This window comes from Chlorocebus sabaeus, chromosome 28 (genome assembly GCF_047675955.1).
Source record: "Chlorocebus sabaeus isolate Y175 chromosome 28, mChlSab1.0.hap1, whole genome shotgun sequence".
In the NCBI taxonomy this organism is placed as follows: domain Eukaryota; kingdom Metazoa; phylum Chordata; class Mammalia; order Primates; family Cercopithecidae; genus Chlorocebus; species Chlorocebus sabaeus.
In genome coordinates, this window is record NC_132931.1 from 9,304,906 (window position 1) to 9,330,114 (window position 25,209).

General features: G+C 48.6%; 1 protein-coding gene across 3 annotated transcripts in view; it reads right to left on the bottom strand.

Annotated features, from left to right (window-relative positions):
* Positions 1-25,209, bottom strand: part of HIP1 (huntingtin interacting protein 1) — a 212,302-nt gene that overhangs the window by 58,094 nt on the left and 128,999 nt on the right. For all 3 annotated transcript variants that reach the window (XM_037990489.2, XM_008018363.3, XM_037990490.2), the window contains exons 2-5: positions 16,281-16,344; positions 9,370-9,512; positions 9,054-9,110; positions 2,717-2,797 (exon numbers count right to left, since the gene is read on the bottom strand). In XM_037990489.2, the coding sequence (XP_037846417.1) occupies positions 2,717-2,797; positions 9,054-9,110; positions 9,370-9,512; positions 16,281-16,344 (345 nt within the window). The remainder of the gene's footprint in view (positions 1-2,716; positions 2,798-9,053; positions 9,111-9,369; positions 9,513-16,280; positions 16,345-25,209) is intronic.

Below are 25,209 nucleotides of genomic sequence, written 5' to 3' on the forward strand. Positions count from 1 at the left end.
CCTCTCCCTCCTGCTTCTTTGCCTTGCAATCCAGCCCGAGGGCAGCCCGACTCCCCGCCTCGGCCTCTGACACCCTGGCCTGGCCCAGCCTCAGTTCTGGTTTATGTTGCCTTCTATGTGCCCACCCCTCTGCCTGACCCCCTATTGTCTCCCACAGTTGCCAGACCCCTGCACACCCCTCAGCTGTTCCCCTCCCCCACCTCACAGTATCCATCATGTCACCTTCTTCTCTCTTTTTTCTGGGAGACAGGGCCTCACTCTGTTGCCCAGGTGGGAGGGCAGTGATGTGATCATAGCTCACTGCATCCTTGACCTCCCAGGCTCAAAGCATCCTCCCACCTCAGCTTCCCGAGTAGCTGGGACTACAGTTGCATGCTACCACACCCGGCTAAGTTTTAAATTTTTTGTAGAGACAGGGTCTCTCTATGTTGCCCAGGCTCGAACTCCTGGGATTAAGGAATCCGCCCTGCTTGGCCTCCCAAAATGCCCCCACCCAGCCTCATTTCCTGCCAATCTTCAGGCAGTCCCTGCTTCTTTGACTGTCCCATGGACAACTCCTAATTCTGGCTCTCATCATTGTCCTCACTGGCCACTTGGATCTTTTAAGTCCACTTTGGAAAAGTGAACTTAAAATGCAGAGTGGCCCATGTCATTGCTTTACAGCCTGATCCCCAGTGGGTCCAAGGTGCGGCTCAGGTGGGTGCTGAGGCCTCTGTGACTGAGATGCTGTTTTCCACCCTGCCCAGCCTCACACCAGAGTGGATCTAAGCCAGGCATAGTGGCGAGTATCTGTGGTCCCAGCAACTCGGGAGACTGGGGCAGGAGGATCTCTTGAGCCCAGGAATTTGAGGCTGCAGTGAGCTAAGGTGATCCACCTCCAGCCTGGCCAACATGGTGAAATCCCGTCTGTACTAAAAATACAAAAAATTAGCCAGGCGTGGTGGCTCCTGCCTGTAGTCCCAGCTACTTGGGAGGCTGAGACATGAGAATTGCCTGAACCCAGCAGGTAGAGGTGGCAGTGAGGTGAGATCGTGCCACACTGCACTCCAGCCTAAGTGACAGAGTGAGACTCCATCTCAAAAAAATAAAATAAAATAAAAATAAAATAAAAAAATTAAAAGACGGGTCTGTAGGGGAGCTTGCTATCGAAATTGTAGGAATTGCTGGATGCCATGGCTCATGCCTGTAATCCCAGCACTTTGAGAGGCCAAGGCAGGTGGATCACCTGAGGTCAGGAGTTCGAGACCAACCTGACAAAATCCCATCTCTACTGAAAAAAAAAATACAAAATTAGCCGGGCATGGTAGCGTATGCCTGTAGTACCCAGCTACTCAGGAGACTGAGGCAGGAGAATCACTTGAACCCAGGAGGCGGAGGTTTCGGTGAGCTGAGATCGTGCCATTGCACTTCAGCCTGGGCAACAAGAGCAAAACTCTGTCTCAAAAAAAAAAGAAAGAAAAAGAAAAAAAGAAATTGCAGGAGTAGGTTTGCTCTGTCACTCAGGCTGGAGTACAGTGGCATGATCACAGCTTACAGCAGCCTTCAGCTCCAGAACTCAAGTGATCCTGTTGCCTCAGCCTCCTGAGTAGCTGGGACTATAGGCATGTGTCACCACCTCTGGCTAATTGTAATTTTTTGTAGAGACAGGGTCTTGCTATGTTGCCCAGGCTGGTCTCAAACTCCTGGTCTTAAGTGATCCTCCAGTCTTGACCTCCCAAAATGCTCAGATTACAGGCATGAGCCACTGTGCCCGGCCAGGAATTGTTTTTATTAACAGTAAAATTGGCCGGGCACGGTGGCTCAAGCCTGTAATCCCAGCACTTTGGGAGGCTGAGACGGGCAGATCATGAGGTCAGGAGATCGAGACCATCCTGGCTAACACGGTGAAACCCCGTGTCTACTAAAAAAAACACAAAAAACTAGCCGGGCGAGGTGGCGGGCACCTGTAGTCCCAGCTACTTGGGAGGCTGAAGCAGGAGAAAATGGCGTAAACCCGGGGGGCGGAGCTTGCAGTGAGCTGAGATCCGGCCACTGCGCTCCAGCCTGGGCGACAGAGCGAGACTCCGTCTCAAAAAACAAAAAAACAAAACAAAAAAAACAGTAAAATCAATGCTTCTGTAACATTTTCATAAGGCAATCTAGTGGCTAGGGTTACCCTTTCTTTTTTATGTTTTTTTGAGACAGTGTCTCACTCTGTCGCCCAAGCTAGAGTACAGTGGCATGGTTTTGGCTCACAGCAACCTCCGCCTCCTGGTCTTGGGTTCGAGCGATTCTCCTGCCTCAGCCTCCCGAGGAGCTGGGATTACAGGCACGCATCACCACCACGGGTAATTTTTGTACTTTTAGTAGAGATGGGGTTTCACCATGTTGGCCAGGCCAGTCTTGAACCCCTGACCTCAGGTGATCTGTCCGCCTGGGTCTCCCAAACAGCTAGGATTATAGGTGTGAGCCACCGTGCCTGGCCAGTTGTTCTTTCTAGTTGCAAAATGGGGCACAAAGGGTGCAGAAGACATGGGCCAAAATCCCAGCCCTCATCACGTCCCGTGGGCCTGGCAATGGCTTTCCTCTCCCACAGCTGGGGTACGTGATGCACACACTTCCTCAGAAGCCTGGGCTGCCTATTACCTGAAAGAGCTGACAACTGAGCCCAGGGAGGGGCTGAGGGGATAGAGCAAGGGAGGCGGTGGTGGCGGCAGAATTGTCCGCAGAGACTCACTTTGGTGTGGTACTCCATCTTGGTTCTCAGCAGTTTCAGGTAGATGCTGCACAGCTGGCCATACCCCTCGCTCAGGTGGCCCTTTCAGGAAGAGGAGGGGAAGCAGAGTCAACAAGAAGAACATGACGGTCGAGAGATCTGAGGCCAGAAATTCTCTGGTAAAGAATCTACCTTCTTTTTTTTTTCTCCCCTTTATGTTATTTATTTAGAGATGGGGTCTAGCTCTGTTGCCCAGGCTGGAGTGCAGTGGCACAATCTCTGCTCACTGCATCCTCTGCCTCCTGGGTTCAAGTGATTCTCCTGCCTCAGTCTCCTGAGTAGCTGGGATTACAGGCATGCGCCACCATGCCTGGTCAATTTTTGTATTTTTAGTAGAAATATGGTTTCACCATGTTGCCCAGGCTGGTCTCAAACTCCTGGCCTCGAGTGATCCACCTGCCTGGGCCTCCCAAAAGGCTGGGATTACGCTACAGGTGTGAGCACCATGCCTAGCTAATTTTTGTCGTTTTTAGTAGAGATGGGGTTTCACCATGTTGGCCAGACTAGTCCTGAACTTCTGACCTCAGGTGATCCACCCACCTCTGCCTCCCAAAGTGCTGGGATTACAGGCATGAGCCACCGCACCCAGCCATCTACCTTTATTCTTAAATGTAAATAGAATCAATCTATTTTTCTTGCTTAATATGCTGCAATTTTATTCAACTTCTTAAACTTTCTTTCATTATTTTTAGTGACCAATCAGTATTATTGTAATTTATTGAACTGACTCAATAAATTCAAATGAGCTGAAGCCAATTCAAACGGCTGAAATGTTTGCTATCATAAACCATTTCAATGAACATTCCTTAAAGCACAATCCTTTGTACAAACATAAGGACTTCCTTTGATAAATTTTGGACAAAGCTGCCTACTTAAGAATGTTGAGTCTGTCCAGGCGCGGTGGCTCATGCCTGTAATCCCAGCACTTTGGGAGACCGAGGTGGGCGGATCACTTGAGGTCAGGAGCTCAAGACCAGGCTGGCTAACATGGTGAAACCCGGTCTCTACAAAAAATACAAAAATTAGCTGGGTGTGATGGCGCACGCCTGTAGTCCCAGCTACTTGGGAGGCTGAAGCAGGAGAACCACTTGAACCTGGGAGGGAGAGGTTGCAGTGAGCCAAGATTGTGTCACTGCACTCCAGCCTGGGTGACAGAGTGAGACTCCATCTCAAAATAAAGATGAGTCTCCCACCTTTGGCAAAATCATAGTCTGCTTGTGGGCTCTTTTCTTCCGTATCTCTATCTAAGAACAGTGGAGGGAATATCTCTTCCAGATGGATTCAATAGACGAATAGCATCTACACTATAACTCATGGGATGGGGTCCTGAAGTGGAATCTGTCAGCCAGGCATGGTGGCTCATGCCTGTAATCCCAGCACTTTGGGAGGCCAAGAAGGGAGGATTGCTTGAGCTCAGGAGTTTGAGACCAGCCTGGCCAACATGATGAAACCCCATGTCTACAAAAAATTAAAAAATTAGCCGGGCGTGGTGGTGTGCACCTGTGGTCCCGGCTATTCAGGAGACTGAAGTGGGAGGATCGCTTGAGCCCAGGAAGTTGAGGCTGCAGTGAGCTGTGATCATGTCACTGTACCTCCAGCCTTGATGACAGAGCAAGAAACTGTCTCAAAACATCACCACCACCACCAACACACACACACAAGACTGCCTCCTTGGTACAGGGGAAGTAAAGGTAAATAATAAAATAACAAACGCTTGTACTCCTGCACTGAGGAAGTCCTCCCAAGGGACTATGAAGAATTCTGCAGCCTCAAATCACTACTGTGATCAGGGGAGAAAAATCTGCCCTAAATTCACAAAACCTTTAGCTGAGAATTTAATTTCGAGAGATCTCAATGGAAGCAAATGCCAATTCTCTCTGGAGGAACCTGCCTTCATTACAGACTTCAAAGAATTCCCCATAGATAAAATTCCAAGGAAGATGAGCAGCTTAGAGTAGAAAATAACCGAACATAAAGAAAACTACATGGCATGGGCAAAATGCACCAAAAGTGACGGAGGACAGAAACAAATCTCTAAAGACCTTAGATAGGCTGGGCACAGTGGCTTGCGCCTGTAATCCCAGCACTTTGGGAGGCCAAGGCAGGCAGATCACAAGGTCAGGAGATCGAGACCATCCTGGCTAACATGGTGAAACCCCGTCTCTACTAAAAATACAAAAAATTAGCTGGTTGTGGTGGTGGGCGCCTGTAGTTCCGGCTACTCGGGAGGTTGAGGCAGGAGAATGGCGTGAACCTGGGAGGCGGAGCTTGCAGTGAGCCGAGATCGTGCCACTGCACTCCAGCCTGGGTGACAGAGTAAGACTCTGTCTCAAAAAAAAAAAAGATAATAGAATTACAAAATATATATGAAATGACTTTGCTTCATATATCTAAAGAAATAAGACACTGTTTCAAAATATATGCAGAGCATAACAAATTGTAAAGGAGGAGAAGCAGGGCTGGACACAGTGGCTCCTCCTGCCTGTAATCCCAGTGCTTTGGGAAGCTGAGGTGGGCAGATTACTTAAGTCCAGGAGTTCGAAATCACCCTGGGCAACATGGCAAAACCCTGCGTCTACAAAAATTAGCTGGGTGTGGTGGTGCACACCTGTTGTCCCAGCTACTTGGGAGGCTGATGTGGGAGGATCACCTGAGCTTGGGAGGTTGAGGCTGCAGTAAGCCATGATCGCACCACTGTACTCCAGCCTGGGTGACAGAGTGAGACCCTGTCTCAAACAACAACCTCCCCTAGCAAAAAACAAGCGGATTTGGAAAAAAAAAAAAAAATAGAACTTCAAGAAATGAAAACTGTACTAATTGGGCTAGGTGTGGTGGCTCATGTCTGTAATCCTAGCAATTTGATAGGCTGAGGCAGATGGATCACCTGAGGTGAGGAGTTTGAAACCAGCCTGGCCAACATGGTGAAACCCCATCTCTACTAATCATATAAAATTAGCCGGGCATGGTGGCACATGCCTGTAATCCCAGCTACTTGGGAGGCTGAGACAGGAGAATCACTTGAACCTGGGAGGTGGAGGCTGCAGTGAGCGGAGATGGCGCCATTGCACTCCAGCCTGGGCAACAAGAGCAAAACTCCGTCTCAAAAAAAAAAAAAAAAAAGAAAAAGAAAAAAAAAAAGAAGAAAAGAAAAGAAAACTGTACTAAATGAAATTGAAAACCTTATGGAGAAGTTTAATAACACATTAGACCCAACTGGAGATGAGGCAAACAGAAGGCTAGAGCTGATAAAAATTATCCAGAATACAGCAAAGACAAATAGGTGGAAAAAACTGAAAGAGTGGTTTAGAGACGTGAGGGGTAGGATGAGAAAGTCTGACACACATGTAGCCAAAATCTGAGAAGGGGCTGGGCACGGTAGCTGATGCCTGTAATTCCAACACTTTGGGAGGACGAGGAGGGAAGATCACTTGAGGTCAGGAGTTCGAGACCAGCCTGGCCAATGCGGCAAAACCCCGTCTCTACTAAAAGTACAAAAATTATCTGGGTGTGGTGGTGCATGCCTATACTCCCAGCTACTTGGGAGGCTGAGGCAGGATAATCACTTGAACCTGGGAGGCGCAGGTTGCAGTGAGCCTGGGCAACAGAGTGAGACTCCATATTTAAAAAAAAAAAAAAATCTGAGAAGGAAAAGATAGAATGGAGCACAGGCAATGTTTGAAGTGACAATGAGAAATTTTCACAACTAATAAAAGACACTAACCCACCGTCCAAAGAATCCAAAATAAATTCACTCCTAGACACATTCTAAGATGTTAAAATGGCCAGAGATAAAACACATGTTAGCTTCAAAGGAGCAACAGTGTCTCACAGCCGACTCCATGAAAATAATCAAAGCCAGAAGTCAGTGGAAAGATATCTTGAAAATATCCTCTATGTGCTGAGGGAAAATAACTGTGTCACCTTAGAACCTAAACCCAGAGAAGATACCTTCTATGAGTGAGGTTGAAATAATGACATTCTCGTCCAGGCACGGTGGCTCATGCCTGTAATTTCAGCACTTTGGGAGGCTATGGTGGGTGGATCACCTGAGGTCAGGAGTTCAAGACCAGCCTGGCCAACATGGCAAAACCCCGTCTCTACTAAAAATATAAAAATTAGCCAGGCGTGGTGGTAGGAATCGTAATTCTAGCTACTTGGGAGGCTGAGGCAGGAGAGTCACTTCAACCTGGGTAGCAGAGGTTGCAGTGAGCTGAGATTGTGCCAGTGCACTCTGGCCTAGGCAACAGAACAAGACTCTGTCTCCAAAAAAAAAAAAAAACAAAAAACTAACATTCTTAAACAACCAAACACGGTGTTAGCCACCAGTAGACTCTCAATTGTGGAAGTTATAAAAGAAATAATTCAGGCAGAAAGAAAGTGATCTCAGATGGAAGGTCTATGGAGAGCACAGAATAAAACAAGGAAAATAAAACAATAACTTACAGAGTTTGAAGATAAACATAATAAAAACCAAAATGTTATGCTAACAGATAAATTGAGGAACTGAATGGAACTAAAATATTCTAAAGTCTTTGTGTTATACAAGAAACAAAGATATGAAAGGTAGACCTAGATAAACCAAGCAAGCATTTTGTAATTATTAGAGAACATGCCCAAAACAAAAAAAGTAGATTTGTTTTTTAACCTCCCAAATAGTAATGAGGAAAAAACAGAATGAGAAAAAAATACCCAGTTAATCCAAAAGAAAGCAAGGAATGAGAGAAATAGAAGCAGAACAGATGGGACAAATAGAAAGCATAAAATAAAATGGGAGACATAAATCTAAACATACCATGTAGTATAATAAATGTAAATGGACTAAATGCCCAGCTAAAAGACAAAGACTACCATCCTGAATAAAAAACAACAACCACAAACCACACAAAATCCAACCAAATGTTATTTATAAGTGTTATTTCTAAAACGTAAAAATACAGGAATGCTTAAAGTAAAAAGATGGTGAAATATATATCAGGCAAATTCTAACAAAAAGGAAAAAGACCTAAGCTTTACATGTTACAGGGAATGTTTTCTAGCACACAGTTGGGCAATCTGGGGACAACTCTCAATTTTGTTCTGGTACCTAGTTTTGTGACTTTAGGATAAGCTGCTTCCCTTTCTGGGCCTGTGTTTCCTCACCTATGATAGGTAGATAGGACTACATAGTTGCCAACATTTTATAGGTGCAGACAGATACAGGTAAGACTGTGCAAAAAGGCTAAAGTAGTAGTTCTCAACTGATAGAGGCAAAAGAACATATCAGAATCAACCAGGGAGATTTTTTTTTTTTTTTTTTTTTGAGACAGAGTCTCACTCTGTCACCCAGGCTGTAGTGCAGTGGCCCAATCTCAGCTCGCCACAACCTCTGCCTCCTAGGTTCAAGCAATTCTCCTGCCTCAGCCTCCCAAGTAGCTGGGATTACAGGCAAACGCCACCACACCTGGCTAATTTTTATATTTTTAGTAGAGCCAGGGTTTCACCATGTTGGCCAGGTTGGTCTCAAACTCCTGACCTCAGGTGATCTGCCTGCCTCGGACTCCCAAAGTGCTGGGATTACAGGTGTGAGCCACCGCACCTGGCCAAGGGAGATTCTTCAAAATGCAAACTACCCCTCTCCATATACACACCCACGGACATCAGAATCTGGGGTGATTGTGCTCTGTGTATGGAAACGCTCTTTTCCATTGACTGTGATATTGCCACCTACCTCCTCCCTCATCCTAAAGCACTGAGAATCTCTAAACAGGAAAGAAAAAGCTCTGGCATTAAGAACTGGGTATGCTAATTCTAATTCTCAATGTACTATGACTCCAACGGGACCAGTGGAAAGAGAAGAGAAGTAGGAACTGTGGGCTGGGTACAGTGGCTCATGTGTGTGATCCCAGCACTTTGGGAGGCTGAGGTGGGAGGATCACTTGAGGCCAGGAGTTCAAGACCAGCCTGGGCAGCATAGCGAGACCCCATCTCTACCAAAAAAAAAGAAAAACAACCAGGAACCATGGCCGTGTAGCTACTGCTGAGGGATCCCAACTCATGTCACAGCTTTGTGACATGAGTTTCCATTGGCAGGAGAAGCTTCCGGGCCCTGGAACTTTCCTGAAGCGTCCAGAGACCCCAGGCAAGACTATGGATATCATGGTACTCTTTGGGGGCATCCTTCGTCTCTCTCTGGCGCTCATGGGAGAAATCCTCAACAAGCTGAAGGAGATCAATTTATTTCACCCTTCAGTCCTTACTCTGCGGCCTCCGGGGAAGGACAGGAGGAGCAGGTGGCTCCTGGGTACATCTGCAAACTCACCCACATCCTGCTCATGTCACTCAATTCATTTCTGTATCTCAGAGAGTCCTTCAGGACCTGCAGAGGCAAAAGAACAGCCCATGAGAAAATGGAGAAGGAAGGAAAGACAAAGGGGAGGAGGATGGAGAGAGGCGGAGGTGAACCTGGGGCGGGGGGACAAGATGATGGGAGAGAGGTTCACCCACCTCTGATGGGGAACCCAAAGGCCAGGAGAAGGCGGCAGTGTGGGAGAGGACAGCAGCCTCTGTGGCCCAGGCAGTTACTTTCCCCACAAGGGTCCCTGGTTCCCTACCACCCCACAGCCCTAGGAACTCACGTTCGGGTGTCCATCTCGGAGGAGTTTATGGAACACATGGCAGAACTTCCAGCAGAGCACTGCGTTGCTAGACAGAGGCAGGCGGTTGACAACAGACCAGAAGGTCTGTGCCCCTTTCTCATGGTGGGTGCCCAGTATGCATGGTGGGGGGGGTTATGGAAAACAACGGCATGGGCTCTGCCTCCCGGGACCCAGCCTGCACCTAGCCACTGCAGGGGACTGAGCCTTCACCAGCCACTGCAGGGGATAGAGGCTGCACCCGGCCACTGCAGGGAACTGAGCCTGCACCCAGCCACTGCAGGGAACTGAGCCTGCACCCAGCCACTGCAGGGGACTGAGCCTGCATTCAGTCACTGCAGGGGACCGAGCAGTTGTGAAAGTCATGGTTGGCAGTGCCTTGGAGGGAGCGCCGCTCAGAGCTAAGATACCATAGAACTGTACATTCATTCTGGGAGTTTTAGGGCAGATGGGAATACTTGTTCTAATAAAATCCACTTGAGTAGACAATTTCCCGAGATGCAAGTGTCTCGAGAGACAGGTGTGTCTTTTTCTAATTTGCACAAATACCCTGTAGGCCACGGTGGTATTGGGTTGCCCTTTCTATGAGAATGCTGAGTTGATGATGGCTCCTTCGGGAATAACTACAGCTATTTGTTGTGGTGGTTGAGATAGGGTCTTGCTCTGTTGCCCAGACTGGAGTGCAGTGGTGTGATCATAGCTCACTGTAACCTCGAACTCCTGGACTCAGGCAATCCTCCTACCTCAGCCTCCCAAGGAGCTGGGGCTACAGGCATGCACCACTATGCCTGGCTCATTTTTAAATTTTTGAGAGAGATGAGGTCTTGCTGTGTTGCCCAGGCTGGTCTCAAGCTCCTGGCCTCAAGCAATCCTCCCCTCTTGGCCTCGCAAAGTGCTGGGGTTACAGGCATGAACCACTGTGTCTGGCCTTATGACACCTAACTTTTAAACAACATTTGAGGGCTTCCTCAGGTTCTTTCTTGTGCATTATTAAAAGTGAGGGTGTGCAGGCCAGGCGCAGTGGCTCACACCTGTAATCCCAGCACTTTGCGGGGCCGAGGTGGATGGATCACCTGAGGTCAACAGTTCAAGACCAGCTTGACCAACACGGCGAAACTCCATCTCTACTAAAAATACAAAATTAGCAGGGTGTGGTGGTGGGCGCCTGTAATATCAGCTACTCAGGAGGCTGAGGCAAGAGAATCGCTTGAACCTGGGAGGCGGAGGTTGCAGTGAGCCAGGATCACACCACTGCACTCTAGCCGCCTGGGTGACAGAGCAAGACTCCATCTCAAAAAAAAAAAAAAAAAAAAGTGAGGGTGTTCTTCCACTCCTCATTAAGGACCTTGGTCCTTGCAGGGAATCCTGCACCTTGACCCCTTGGCTCCTCGTCCAGGCAGCACCTCCGGCCCCTTTCCATTTAGCCAGCCTTGTACTTGCCTTGACAGCAGCAATCTTTTGTCTAAAATGCACTTTCCGTAAACCTGAACACTCCACTTCTTCTGTAAACCTGCCTGGCCCCATTCAGGGGCACCTTCAATGTCTCCACACCTTGAATTCCCCATATATGGGATCCTGGAACCGCTTCTCCCCAGGCCTAATTCCAAACACACCCACCCCCTGCAGATAGTCATCAGTTTGCACGTAATAAAGTGTTCACCAAGGTGGGGCGTGGTGGCTCACGGCTGTAATCCCAGCACTTTGGGAGGCTGAGGCGGGCGGCTCACTAGGTCAGCAGATCGAGACCAGCCTGGCCAACCTGGTGAAACCCTGTCTCTACTAAAAGTACAAAAATTAGCCGGGCGTGGTGGTGCATGCGTGTAATCCCACCTACTCGGGAGGCTGAGGCAGGAGAATCACTTGAACCTGGGAGGTGGAGGCTGCAGTGAGCCGAGATCGCACCACTGCACTCCAGCCTGGGGGACAGAGCGAGACTCCATCTCAAAATAAATGTCCTTCTGGCCTCACATGATTTTAAGTTCGGCATTCTAGATCTCTGTCATTAGTGAGCTCTTTGTGGAGTGAAGGGAGAATTTCCACTTTTGTAATTGTGTGCTTCGACAAGATTCACGGACCCACCCACTGGACACCGTTAGCTGTAAGGACAACTCTGTGCCCGGAACTTTAGGCTTTACTCAGCAAGGCTCAGGTCACAAGTGCGCTGTCATTTAGGGCAGAAAGACTCGCCTCAGGTAGGAAACTAAATGACTCACCCGGAGCACATGTTATTTTGCTTCTGAACTGGAAGTTCGCCAATGACATTTTCATTTAGAGAGGGGTGGGCTTAAACAGATGTTTGGGTCTGGAAGCTAAAGTCAGCTTTTGATGTAGGAGTCTTTCTTTTCTTTCTTTCTTTCTTTCTTTCTTTCTTTCTTTCTTTCTTTCTTTCTTTCTTTCCTTCTTTCTTTCTTTCTTTCTTCTTTCTTTCTTTTCTTTCCTCCTTTCTTTCTTTCTCTTTCTTTTTCTCTTTCTTTCCTTCTCTCTCTCTCCTTCCTTCCTTCCCTCTCTCTCTCTTTCCCCTTCCTTCCTTCCTTCCTTCCTTCCTTCCTTCCTTCCTTCCTTCCTTCCTTCCTTCCTTCTCTCTCTCTTTCTTTCATTCTTTCTTTCTACTTTTTTTTTTTTTAGACAGGGTCTCACTCTGTCGCCCAGCCTTGAGTACAGTGGCACAATCTTGGCTCACCGCAAACTCCACCTCCCAGGTTCAAGCAATTCTCGTGCCTCAGCCTCCCAAGTAGCAGGGATCACAGGTGCCCGCCACCATGCCAGACTAATTTTGGTATTTTTAGTAGAGATGGGGTTTCGCCATGTTGCTCAGGCTGGTCTCGAACTTCTGGCCTCAAGATATCCGCCCACCTTGGCCTCCCAAAGTTCTGGGATTACAGGTATGAGCCACCGCACCCGACCTTGGTGTAGGAGTGATTTCTGAAATAATTTTTGGTTCCACTTAAAGCACAGCCCCTGCAGACTGCAAGGAAGCAGTGAGGAGAGACCAGCAACCCCCAGCCTCCCCATACTCCCTTCTCCCAGTGGACAGTGCTTACTTTTCCTGAGAGCAGCCTCCTAAACCGAAGCTGAGTGCAGAGCTAGCCGGGGACCCTGGCTTTATTTTATTAAATTTAAAATTAATTTTGTTAATTAATTAATTTTTTAGAGACAGAGTCTCCTTCTGTTGCCCAGCCTGGTGTGCACTGGTGCACTCATAGCTCACTGCAGCCTCCAACTTCTGAGCTCAACTGATCCTCCCTGCTCAGCCTCCCAAGTAGCTGGGACTATAGGCATGCACCAACACACTTAGCTAATTTTTTATTTTTTGTAGAGATGGGTCTCACTATGTTGCCCAGGCTGGTCTTGAATTCCTGGGCTATGTGATCCTCCTGCCTGGGGCTCCCAAAGTGCTGGGATTACAGGTGCAAACCACCACACCGGGCTCAGGAACCCTGACTTTGAAATGGGCAAGGAGACCTTTCTGGCATTCTTTCACATTATAAGCATTTTTATGCCCCAAGTGTGTGTCAAAGACTGTAAAATCCATTCAGGGAGAAAAAAAAGAAAATAAGAAAAATAAGACTCAGTCCCCAGCCCTCCAGGAGTGAATACCAAGGTGGCGGGCCAACCTTTTCACCGTTTGGGCATCTGTGATAAATGTGTAAGCAGCATGTCTGAAGTCAGACTTCCTAATGCTTATTCAGTTTGTATCTAAGGCAGCTGATAAAAGACCCGATAGATAAATGGGCTGGGCATGGTGGCTCAGCGGGAGGACTGCTTGAGCCCAGCTAGGAGTTCAAAACCAGCCTGGGCCATGGCGAGACGCCATCTCTATAAAAAAATAGCCAGGCATGATGGCGTGTGCCTATAGTCCCAGCTACTCAGGAGGCTGAGGAGGGAGGATTACTTGAGCCTGACTGTGTCACTGCACTCCAGCCTGGGTGACAATGCATGACCCTGCCTCAAAAATAAATAAATAAATAAATAAATAATCTTTAATTAGGCATTTCAAACCCTACTGTATGGAGTTGATTTTTCAACATTTATTCACCATTTAGAAATTATGAATCAGAGACTCATAGAATGTTAGAGCTGAACTGCTAAATCTTTGAAATCTACTTTGTTTTTTTGAAACGGAGTTTTGCTCTTGTTGGCAAGGCTGGAGCACAGTAGCATGATCTTGGCTCACTGCAATCTCTGCCTCCCGGGTTCAAGTGATTCTCTTGCCACAGCCTCCCAAGTAGCTGGGATTACAGGTGCCTGCCACCATGCCTGGCTAATTTTGTATTTTCAGTAGCACGGGGTTTTACCATGTTGGCCAGGCTGGTCTCGAACTCCTGACCTCAGGTGATCCACCCGCCTCCACTTTCCAAAGTGCTGGGATTACAGGCGTGAGCCACTACCACGCCTGGCCTGAAATCTTCTTTGTCCAACCTTTGATTCGACAGAAAGTGACCTAAGGCTCATGGAGGCCCCACTCAAGGTCCCAGAGTGAGCCCGAGAGTTCCAGTGGCGGGATGTCAGAATCTCCTTGCAGGGTCCCTTCCCTCCTCCCAGGGAACCTCCCTGGCAGCATGTGACGTGACCCTGCCGCTGCAGGCCTGGCCTCTCTGCGCCTATGTCTCGTCCTGAACAGCACGCTGCCCGATGATAACTGTCTCTCCCTTACTCATATCGTTTATCAGACTGATCACAAATTATTCGTAGGTAAGGGTCAGGACTGAGTCATTTCCTCTGAGAAAATCAACTGGGCCATTTAAAATAAAGGCTTTTCTTGGTTTGCTTTGGCTCATCGCAAGGGTACCAAACGTGGTGCAGGAAAGCAAGGGGCCTGTATTTTTCGTGGGGAAAAAAAAAAAAAGAGCAAGATCTAGGTAGGCTTGTGTAGGACTGGACTTCTGGATTACCCCAGAGAGGTTCTGCGGCCCCCATGCTAATTCCAGCCAAAGCATCTTCCCACTAAAGGCAAGCTGCTTTCCCTCTAGCAAACAGCAGTTCACACACCACACTAAGCAATGCTGGGCTTCTCTGGCTAGCTAACCTGGAGGGTCGCCTCTAGGGGTTGAGGCTAGAAGGCTTCGGGAGAAGCTGCTCTGGCCTGCCTGGCTGTGGCACAGCAACCAAGAGCCCAGGCAAGGAGGAGCTTCCCATTGTAGACAGAAGTCCAGCCTCCGAGGCTGGGCGCGGCCTCTGAGGCTGGGCGCGGTGGCTCATGCCTGTAATTCCAGCACTTTGGGAGACCCAGGCAGGAGGATGGCTTGAGCTCAGGAGTTTGAGACTAGCCTGAGCAACATGGCAAAACCCTGTCTCTACTAAAAATACAAAAATCAGCCAGGGGTAGTGATACACACCTGTGGTCCCAGCTACTTGGGAGGTTGAGGCAGGTGGATCTCTTGAGTTTGGGAGGCGGAGGTTGCAGTGAGCTGAGATCACGCTATTGCACTGTAGCCTGGGCGACAGAGCAAGACTCTGTCTCAAAAAAAAAAAAAAAAAGTCCCAACTCTGCTTGTCTGGACCTCCACCTTGCTCTGGTGCAGCACACAGAGAGTTAAAAGCTCAGCCACCCCACTGGCAGCCTCTTTCCTTCAGCCTTTGGGGATTAAGCTGTCCAGCTCCTGGATTCTGCAACACGAAGGCAGATCCCTAGGTATTCATCAGCCAGCAAGGTCCTGCGCCTCTCTACAAAGCCATAGGCTGCTCCTATGTGTGGTGGGCTTACAGAGGGCTTTCAAGCCATCCATTCCCTAATCCACTTCAAGGCTCTTGCCTTCTCCCCTCTGGCATAGGTTGAACCTGTTCACGAAGGTAGAGAGCCCCTGCCTCGATTTAAGGCCAATCAACCTCTGAAGCTAAGACTTTCTTCTTTCGGCCAAGAGTGGTGGCTCATGCCTGTAATCCCAGCACTTTAGTAAGAGGCGTTCAAGACCAGCCTGGCCAACATGGCGAAATCCCGTCCCTACTAAAATTACAAAAATTAGCCGGGTGTGGTGGCATAAGCCTATCATCCCAGCTACTCGGGAGGCTGAGGCACAAGAATCGTGAGCCGAGAACATGCCACTGCCCTCCGGCCTGGGCAACAGAGTGAGACTCTGTCTCAAAAAAGAAAAAAAAAATACTGTTTTCTTTTTCTTTTTTTCCTTTCATGCTTAGAAAAGGAGAGGATTATTGATTACGCATCCCCCAGAGGAGTGGTCCCTGTGTCCCCGTGGGCAAAGAGAGGAAATGGAGGGCTTCGATAACAGGTGAAGATCCCTCCTGATCCCCAGGAGATCTCTCAAAGGAAAGTGACTTTCAAGTGACTTCGACATTCTACAGAGCTTGAGTCGGCCAGGTGCAGTGGCTCTCCCCCATAACCCAGCAATTTGGGGTGACAGAGGATGGAGGATTGCTTGAGGCCAGGAGCTTGAGACCAGCTTGGGCAACGAGCAATACCCCATCTCTACAAAACATAAAATAAATTAGCCAGGTGTAGTGGTGCACACCTGTAGTCCCAGTTACTCGGGAGGCTGAGACGAGAGGATTGCGTGAACCCAGGAGTTGGAGGCTGCAGTGAGGTATGATCGTGCCATTGCACTCCAGCCTGGGCAACATGGCAAGACCCCGTTTGGAAAAAGGAAAGAAAGGAATGCTTAAGTCTTTAAGGAAAGGAGCAGGATCTTTGGTAAGTTGAAAGGCCTGAGCTCCACGGCCTCTTTGGTGTCTGCCACCCGGAAGGTCTGTGGTCTCTGCAGCCAGCGCTCTCTGAGAAGCTGCCGTCATCAGAAGAAGCAGCAGGGACCTGGCCTGTGCAGGACTGCCGCTTCCTGGAGCTGAGCAAGGGAGCCTGGCCCTGACCTCAGTCCCCACGAGTTGACCTGCCTCGGGGTCGGCCTCGGGGTCGGTCTTCCAAGCAACATCCAAAAGGATATTTCTGGCGTGTTTTTCCTTTACAGCCACTTCCTGCGTATTAATGGCCTTATTGATGCTGACAGTCTGAAAAACAAGAAGGGGGGAGGGGAAATGAGGATGAGATGAATAAGCCTCTGAGAGTGGCTGAGACCCTCCCAGATGCCTGCCCCTTTCTCCTCCTCCAGCCATCCTCCCCCAGCCCCACGGGTGGTCAGTCCCTCTGCAGGCGCCCAGCTGGGGGCAGAGGTGGGCAGCGCTCCCGGGAGTCAGCTGGCTGGGCCGTCCTGAGGGAGCGGGCACCGCTGCCTGGCATTGGCTGTGCCCAGCTGCTGCTCCCGCCTGCCACTCACTCCCTTGGCACAACAACATGGCAATTAAAGCCCGCACAAAGAGATGCTTTTCATCCCCCAAGGAAACATTATTTCTCCCGGAGCAGGAGGAAGAGGCACAGAGATCAGGGAGCGACCGTGGCCCAAGAGCATCCAGCTGCCCTTCTCTCCCCTCTAAACCTTCCACGGAGCCTTCCCTGGCTGACCAGCACCGGCAGTGGCCACTAAGTCTTTGTTTTCCCACACTCTTGGGCATTTTCCAACTCCTAAGCAAATTCCCTTGTACTTCCTTAATGACATCAAATGACATTAAACATTCCCTCTTAATCGTTTTTAAAATCGTAACTTTTTTTTTTTTTTTTTGAGGAGTCTCGCTCTGTCACCCAGGCTGGAGTGCAGTGGCCCGATCTCAGCTCACTGCAACCTCTGCCTCCCAGGTTCAAGCGATTCTCCCACCTCAGCCTCCCAAGTAGCTGGGCCTACAGGCATCCGCCACCACACCCAGCTAAGTTTTGTATTTTTAGTAGAGACGGGGTTTCACCATGTTGGTTGGCCAGGCTGGTCTTGAAATCTTGACCTCAGGTGACCTGCCCACCCCAAAGTGCTGGGATTACAGGCCTTGTGTTTTTTCCTTTTGAGATGGAGTCTTACTCTGTCGCCCAGGCTACAGTGCAGTGGTGCGATTGTGGCTCACTGCAACCCCTGCCTCCCGCGTTAAAGCAATTCTCCTGCCTCAGCCTCCCGAGTAGCTGGGATTACAGGCGTGCACTACCATGCCCAACTAAGTTTTGTATTTTTAGTACAGACGGGGTTTTGCCATGTTGGCCGGGCTGGTCTCGAACTCCTGACCTCAAGTGATCCTCCCGCCTCTGCCTCCCAAAGTGCTGAGATTACAGGCGTGAGCCACTGCACCCAGCCAAATCATAACTCTTTTTAATTTTGCAAAGTGCATATACATAGCAGTACATTTGCACAAACACAGAAATGGGATTATACCATGTAGGCTGTTTTCTTAAGTACAGATTTTTTCCTTTTTCTGTTTTGATGTCATTCTATCCCTATAACCTATGTTAAAAACCTGTTATGTATCACATACATACACCCACACATACACATAAATACCTACATACTGAAGAGGTTAATTTTGCCATTGTTTTACACAAATTAGATTGTCATATATAGACTTCTCCACATCTTGGTTTTCTCACTTGAATATATCTCCTGGAAAATTCTGCAAATGGGCTGAAAAACCTCTAGTTTTTTTTTTTTTTTTTCCTGAGACAGGATCTTGTTCTGTCCCCCAAGCTGGAGTGCAGTGGCACAGTCATGGCTCACCACAGCCTCCATCTCCTGGGCTCTAGCGATCCTCCTGCCTCAGCCTCCTGAGTAGCTGGGATTACTGGCGCATGCCACCATGCTCAGTTATTTTCTTTATTTTTGGTAGAGACGGGGTCTCGCTGTGTTGCCCAGGCTGGTCTCCAACTCCTGGCTTCAAGTGATCCTCCCACCTCAGCCTCCCAAAACACTGGGATTACAGGCATGAGCCACTGTCCCCAGCCAGGAATTATCTTTAAAATTTTAGGTGTGATAAATATGTTGTGGTTAATTTTTAAAGAGTTTTTTTTAAACAGGTTCATACTGAAATATTTACTGGCAAGATGATACAATGTCTAAAATTTACTTCAAATAATCTGGAAAATAAAAAATTTGGTGGTTGATGGTATAGACTCACGGATCAGCAAACTACAGTTACAAGCCACAACCAGACTAGACTAACACCTGGTTTTGAAAATAAAGCTTATGGCCGGGCACCATGGTTCACGCCTGTAATCCCAGCACTTTGGGAGGCCGAAGCGGGTGGATTACCTGAGGTCAGGAGTTTGCGACCAGCCCAACCAACACGGTGAAACCCCATCTCTACTAAAAATACAAAAATTAGCTGGGCGTGGTGATGGGTGCCTGTAATCCCAGCTACTTGGGAGGCTGAGGTGGGAGAATTGTTTGAACCTGGGTGGCGGAGGTTGCAGTGAGCCGAGACCCCACCACTGTACTCCAGCCTGGGTGAGAGAGTGAGACTCCATCTCAACAACAACAACAAAAACAAAAGAAAAAGAAAACAAAAGAAAGCTTATTAGAATTCACCCACTCTTATGTATTTATGTATTCATTTAATATCAGCTGAGGCTGCTTCTGTGTTACAAAGGCAGAGTTGAATGGTTGCGATGGAGACCATGTGGCCTACAAAGCCTAAAATATTTACTAACTGGCTCTTTTCAGAAAATGCTGACCCCTTGTCCATAGGATATATGTTTGGCCACGAGTTCCTTGTTGATGCTGGGGCTATACCAGGGCTTCTTGGATTAGTCTTCATATTTGTATATGTTTGAACTTTTCTATAAAGAAAGGTTAAAAAAAAAAAAAAAAAAAACCTTTGGGTTGGGTGCGGTTGCTCACACTTGCAATCTCAGCACTTTGGGAGGCTGAGGTGGGCGGATCACGAGGTCAGGAGATCGAGACCATCCTGGCTAACATGGTGAAACTCCATCTCTACTAAAAATACAAAAAATGAGCCGGACGTAGTGGCGGGCGCCTGTAGTCCCAGCTACTCGGGAGGCTGAGGCAGGAGAATGGCGTAAACCCGGGAGGCGGAGCTTGCAGTGAGCCGAGATCGCGCCACTGCACTCCAGCCTGCCCTACAGGGCAAGACTCTGCCTCAGAAAAAAACAACCAAAAAAAAACAAAAAAACAACTTTGACCCGGTAATCTCACTCCTAGGAGTCTATCCTTTGGAAATAAAAACTTTTTTTTTTTTTTTTCCTGTTTAGACAGAGTCTTACTCTGTTGCCCAGGCTGGAGTGCAGTGGCATGATCTTGGCTCACTGCAAACTCCACCTCCTGGGTTCAAGTGATTCTCCTGCCTCAGCCTCCCGAGTAGCTGGAACTACAGGCGTATGCCACCATGCCTGGCTAATTTTTATATTTTTAGTAGAGACAGGGTTTCGCTATGTTGACCAGCCTGGTCTCAAGCTCCGACCTAAAGTGATCCACCCGCCTCGGCCTCACAAAGTGCTGGGATTACAGGCGTGAGCCACAGCACCTGGCCAGCATTTTTTTTTTTTTAAAGAGATAGGGTTTTGCTGTCCTGCTATGTTGCCCAGGCTGGAGAGACTTGAACTCCTAGGTTCCAGCGATCCTCCTACCTCAGCCTCTTAAGTAGCTGGGACTATAGCTGTGCACTGCCACATCCAGGTGCTGTTTTTTTTTAATTCTCGGATATGTTCTTTTTTTTTTTTTTTTTTTTGAGATGGAGTCTTGCTCTGTCACCAGGCTGGAGTGCAGTGGTGTGATCTTAGCTCACTGCAACCTCTGCCTCCCAGGTTCAAGTGATTCTCCTGCCTCAGCCTCCTTAGTAGCTGGGACTACAGGTGCCTGCCACCACGCCCAGCTAACGAATATGTTCTTAAATCCATGTCTCCTTATATATTTTCTTCTCCCTACCAGACTTGACTTTTAAACAGTATAACCTCTGTTGTGAGTTGAATTGTATACCCCCGCCCCACAAAAAGATATGATCACGTCCAAACCCTTCCCCCCCGTACCTATGAATATGATCTTATTTACAAATAGGGCGTTTGCAGATGTAATGAGTTAAGATGAGGTCATACTGGAGTAGGGTCATATTACGGAATGTAACACGACTGGTGATCCTTGAAGAAGATGTAGGGATCCAGAGACATGCAGGGAGGATGCTGCGTGAAATGAGACAGAGACGAGTGATGCGTCTACAAGCCAAGGAATGCCAAGGACAGTCAGTGGCCACGAGAAGCTAGAAAGGATCCTTCCCAGCCGGGTGCAGTGACTCACACCTGTAATCCCAGCACTTTGAGAGGCAGAGGCGGGAGGATCACTTGAGGTCAGGAGTTCAAGACCAGCATGGCCAACACAGCGAAACCGTGTCTCTACTAAAAAATACAAAACTTAGGCAGGTGTGGTGGTGCATCCCTGTAGTCCCAGCTACTAGGGAGGTTGAGGCAGGTGGATTGCTTAAGCCCAGGAGGTTGAGGGTGCAGTAAGCCACTGTACTCCAGCCTGGGTGACAGAGCAAGACTCTGTCTCAAAAAAAAAAAGATCCTTCTCTAGAGCTTTCAGAGACAGCATTGCTCTACCTTGCAAGATGGTGAGAGAATGCAGCCACCCAGTTAGTAGCAATTTGTGACAGCCCCAGGAAATGAATTACAGGGTCCTTTCCCCATCAGATGGGGTCCTCTGGGAGGACAAGAATGACATGTGATGCTTCCCCTACAGTACATGATTTGGGGCTCTCCTGAGCATAGCCGTTGGCTCTGCAGGGTGAGGGTGAGAGCAGTCAGGAAGGAATCTCTGGCCGGCACGTTGGGAGGCTGAGATGGGAGGATCACTTGAGGCCAGGATTTTGAGATCAGCCCAGACAACATGGTGAAACCCTGTCTCTACAAAAAATACAAAAGTTAGCCAGGTGTGGTGGTGCGTACCTGTAGTCCCAGCTACTAGAGAGGTTGAAGTGGGAGGATTGCTTAAGCCCAGCAGGCAGAGGTTGCAGTGAGCCATGATCATCCCCACTGCATTCCAGCCTGGGTGACAGAGCAAAACCCTGTTTCAAAACAACACCACCAACAACAACAACAAAAATGCAAGAAAGAAGTGACAAGTTGATTCCCCTAAACCTCTCCATGAAGCAGTACTTCTTCTCTCCTATGGAGACACAGTGCTTACAGCTTCCTCTTGTTTTTTTTTTTTTTTTTTTTTTTTTTTTTTTTGAGACGGAGTCTCGCTCTGTCGCCCAGGCTGGAGTGCAGTGGCGCAATCTCGGCTCACTGCAAGCTCCGCCTTCCGGGTTCACGCCATTCTCCTGCCTCAGCCTTCCGAGTAGCTGGGACTACAGGCGCCCGCCACTGCGCCCGGCTAATTTTTTTCTATTTTTTAGTAGAGACGGGGTTTCACCATGGTCTCGATCTCCTGACCTTGTGATCCGCCCGCCTCGGCCTCCCAAAGTGCTGGGATTACAGGCGTGAGCCACCGCGCCCGGCCAACAGCTTCCTCTTAACACATCCTTCTCTGGACCTTAGTCCTCAGTGACAGAACTGTCCCAAGCACTGCTGTCTTCCCTGCACATTTCCTCAAGTGCATTAAGGCCATTTAAACCATGTTCTTTCCCCGGGCACCATGACAATGGTAAGATTCTGGCTGCAGACAGACCCCTGAGCAAAGTCTCCATACTTCCAGAGTTCATCAAGGTTGCCTGCAGTCAGAAAGGACTTACAAGGCATATAAAAACGTAGAAGGACAAGAAACCCAAATCTGTAAGATGCTGACTTGGACATGGTTAAGTTCCAGGGGGTTTGGGAGGGCCTATAAGGAATACAGGCCGTGAGGAAGAGGACCACACCAGGTAGTTGGAAATGCTGGAAATGGGGCTGGATGCTGGAAATGGGGCTCATGCCTGTAATCCCAGTACCTTGGGAGACTCAGGCGGGAAGATCACTTGAGGACACGAGTTCAAGACCAGCCTGGGCAACACACTGAGCCCTCATCTTTAAAATTCCCATAAGCCACGTAAAATAATATAACATGAGTTTGTAACTACGGATCCTCTGAGTGTGTGTGTGTAGCTGAGAATCAGGAAAGTTCTGTGCAGTTGTGTTGAAAGGAGAGAGAAACCTTTTAAACTGAGATGCTGCTCAAGGAAGACTTCTTAAAGGGAAAGGAGGGATAACTCGGCCCAGCTACTGTCCCTGCCGTTACTCACTTCTCTCATGTATGCCTCATAGGAACTCTGGGGTGCGGAGGGCTGTTGTTCAGAAAGGCGGAGAAACTCACCCGAGGTCATACTCTTCGGTTCCAAGCCCCGAACCACCACCCACTCTGTACTGTGGAGGTGCTCGGGCTGGCAGGGGACTGGGTCCAGGGTTCTGGACACAGACGACAGGCCATCCGGGCAGAGGAAGTGCCACAAGTAAAGGCATCAAAGTGGAAGAACATGGAGCGTGCAGCCTGAGGGGCAGGGGGCAGGGGGCATGGGGGAGAAGCCAGGAAGCAGGTGAGGCTGCCTATGAGAGGCCAGTGAGCTTCTGAGTGGCAAGAAGGGATGACAGCAGGTGGAGGGGAATGGGCCAGCAGCAGCGGCAGCTGGGGTAGAGCTGGATGGAGCCTGGAGGTGGGAATTCAGGGAGGAAGTTACTTTTTTTTGTTTTTGTTTTTGAGACAGAGTCTTGCTCTATCGCCCAGGAAGTGCAATGGCGCGATCTTGGCTCACTGCAACCTCCGCCTCCTGGGTTTGAATGATACTCCTGTCTCAGCCTCCCAAGTAGCTGGGATTATAGTTGCACACTACCATGCCTGGCTAATTTTTATATTTTTAGTAGAGATGGGGTTTCGCCATGTTGGCCAGGCTAGTCTGAGGTGATCTGCCTGCCTCGGCCTCTCAAAGTGTTGGGATTAGAGGCGTGAACTACCGTGCCTGGCTGTATTTTTATTTAATGTATTATTATTATTATTTGGAGACAGGATCTTGCTCTGTCACCCAGCCTGGACTGCAGTGGTGCAATCATACCTTACCACAGCCTCCACCTCCTGGGCTCAGGTAATCCTCCCACCTCAGCCTCCTGAGTAGCTAGGACCACAGGCACGTACCACTATGCCTGGCTAATTGTTTTTTTTTTTTAAATAGAGACGGGGTCTCATTAGGTTGCCCAGGCTGCTCTTGAACTCCTGGCCTCAAGGAATCCTCCTGCTTCAACCTTCTAAAGTCCTGGGATTATAGGTGTGAGCCACTGTGCCTGGCCAGAAGCTATTTAATAGCATAAGTACAGGAAAAATGGAGCCAAAATGAAAGATGTGAAAATGGAAATGACCCAATATAATGTGGGCTATAAAACGAGCTTCAGTAGGACTGGCAGATAGGAGCTCCAGGTTACAGGGAGACAGCGGAGGGATGCGTCCATGGTGCCTCCAAGATGATGCAGAGACTTTGGGAGGCCGAGGGGGGCAGATCACTTGAGGCCAGGAGTTCAAGACCAGCCTAGCCAACATGGTGAAACCCCATCGCTACTAAAATACAAAAAATGAGCTGAGTGGCTCATGCTTATAATCCCAGCTACTTGGGAGGCTGAGGCAGGAGAATTGCTTGAACACGGGAGGTGGAGGTTGCAGTGAGCTGAGATCCCGCCATTGCACTCCAGCCTGGGTGACAGAGTGAGACTCTGTCTCAAAAAAAAAAAAAAAAAAAAAAAAAAGATGATGCAGACGCTCTGGACCTAGATAGGGGGAGATAGCAGCAAGGGCCACAGGCTGGGAGACACTTTAAGAAAAGGACCCAAAGGAACAATGAACAATGAAGCCAGATGGCTCTTGGGTAAGAAATAGCCATTTTTAAAAGAATGAGGAAGTGAACTAGCGATAACAGTGGTGATAATCATGAAGCCGATGGCCCTAATGAGTGCTTAGACCAGGCCCCTTTGTATGAATTATCTTACATAAAGTCTTACAACTCTACAACCTGTCAGTAGGCACGTATTAGTATTAATCAGCTCCATTGTGCAGATGGAGAAAAACCAAGGTACCTGAGATCTCTTAGGCTTAGAAAGGCTAAGTAAGCCTGGGTGGGGTGGCTCATGTCTGTAATCCCAGCACTTTAGGAGGTTGAGGCTGGAGGATTGCTTGAGACCAGGAGTTTAAGACCATCCTGGGCAATACAGTGAGACCCCCATCTCTACAAAAAAAAACTTTTTTTTAAATAGCCAGGTGTGGTGGTGCACACCTGTAATCTCAGTACTTTGGGAGGCTTAGGTGGGAGGATTACTTGAGGTCAGGAGTTTGAGAACAGCCTGAGCAATGTAGTAAGACACCATCTCTACGAAAAAAAAAAATTTTTTTTTTTTTTCTTTTTGAGACAGAATCTTGTTCTGTTGCCCAGGATGGAGTGCAGTGGTGTGATCTCAGCTCACTGCAATCTCCGCCTCCTAGGTTCAAGTGATTCTCCTGCCTCAGCTTCCCCAGTAGCTGGGATTGCAGGTGCACACCACATGTCTGGCTAATTTTTGTATTTTTAGTAGAGACAGGGTTTTGCCATGTTGGTCAGGCTGATCTTAAACTCCTGACCTCAGGTGATCTGCCAGCCTTGGCCTCCCAAAGTGCTCGGATTACAGATGTGAGCCACCGCGCCCAGTCTAAAAAAAAGAAAGAAAGAAAGAAAGAAAAAATTAGCCAAGTGTGGTGGCTCATGCCTGTAGTCCCAGCTACTTGGGAGGCTGAGGCAGGAGGGATCACAGGAGGATCACTTGAGCCCAGGAGTTTGAAGCTGCTGTGAGCCATGATCACACCACTGCACTCCAGCCTGCGGACCAGAGTGAGACCCTGTCTCTAAAATAAATAAATAAAAATAAAAAAGAACTGCTAAGTAAACTGCCCAGGCCTGTAACATCAGCAAGTGTAGGACAGGGGTTCAGACTTTGCAGCGTGACCGAGCTCAGGCTCAGGATCACAACCTTGGCACTAGACAAGGCCCTCTACGTAACAGAGACACGATCAGAATCCACAGACTGGAAAAATGGGTTAAACTTCACAAGATGAAATCTAGTAGGTA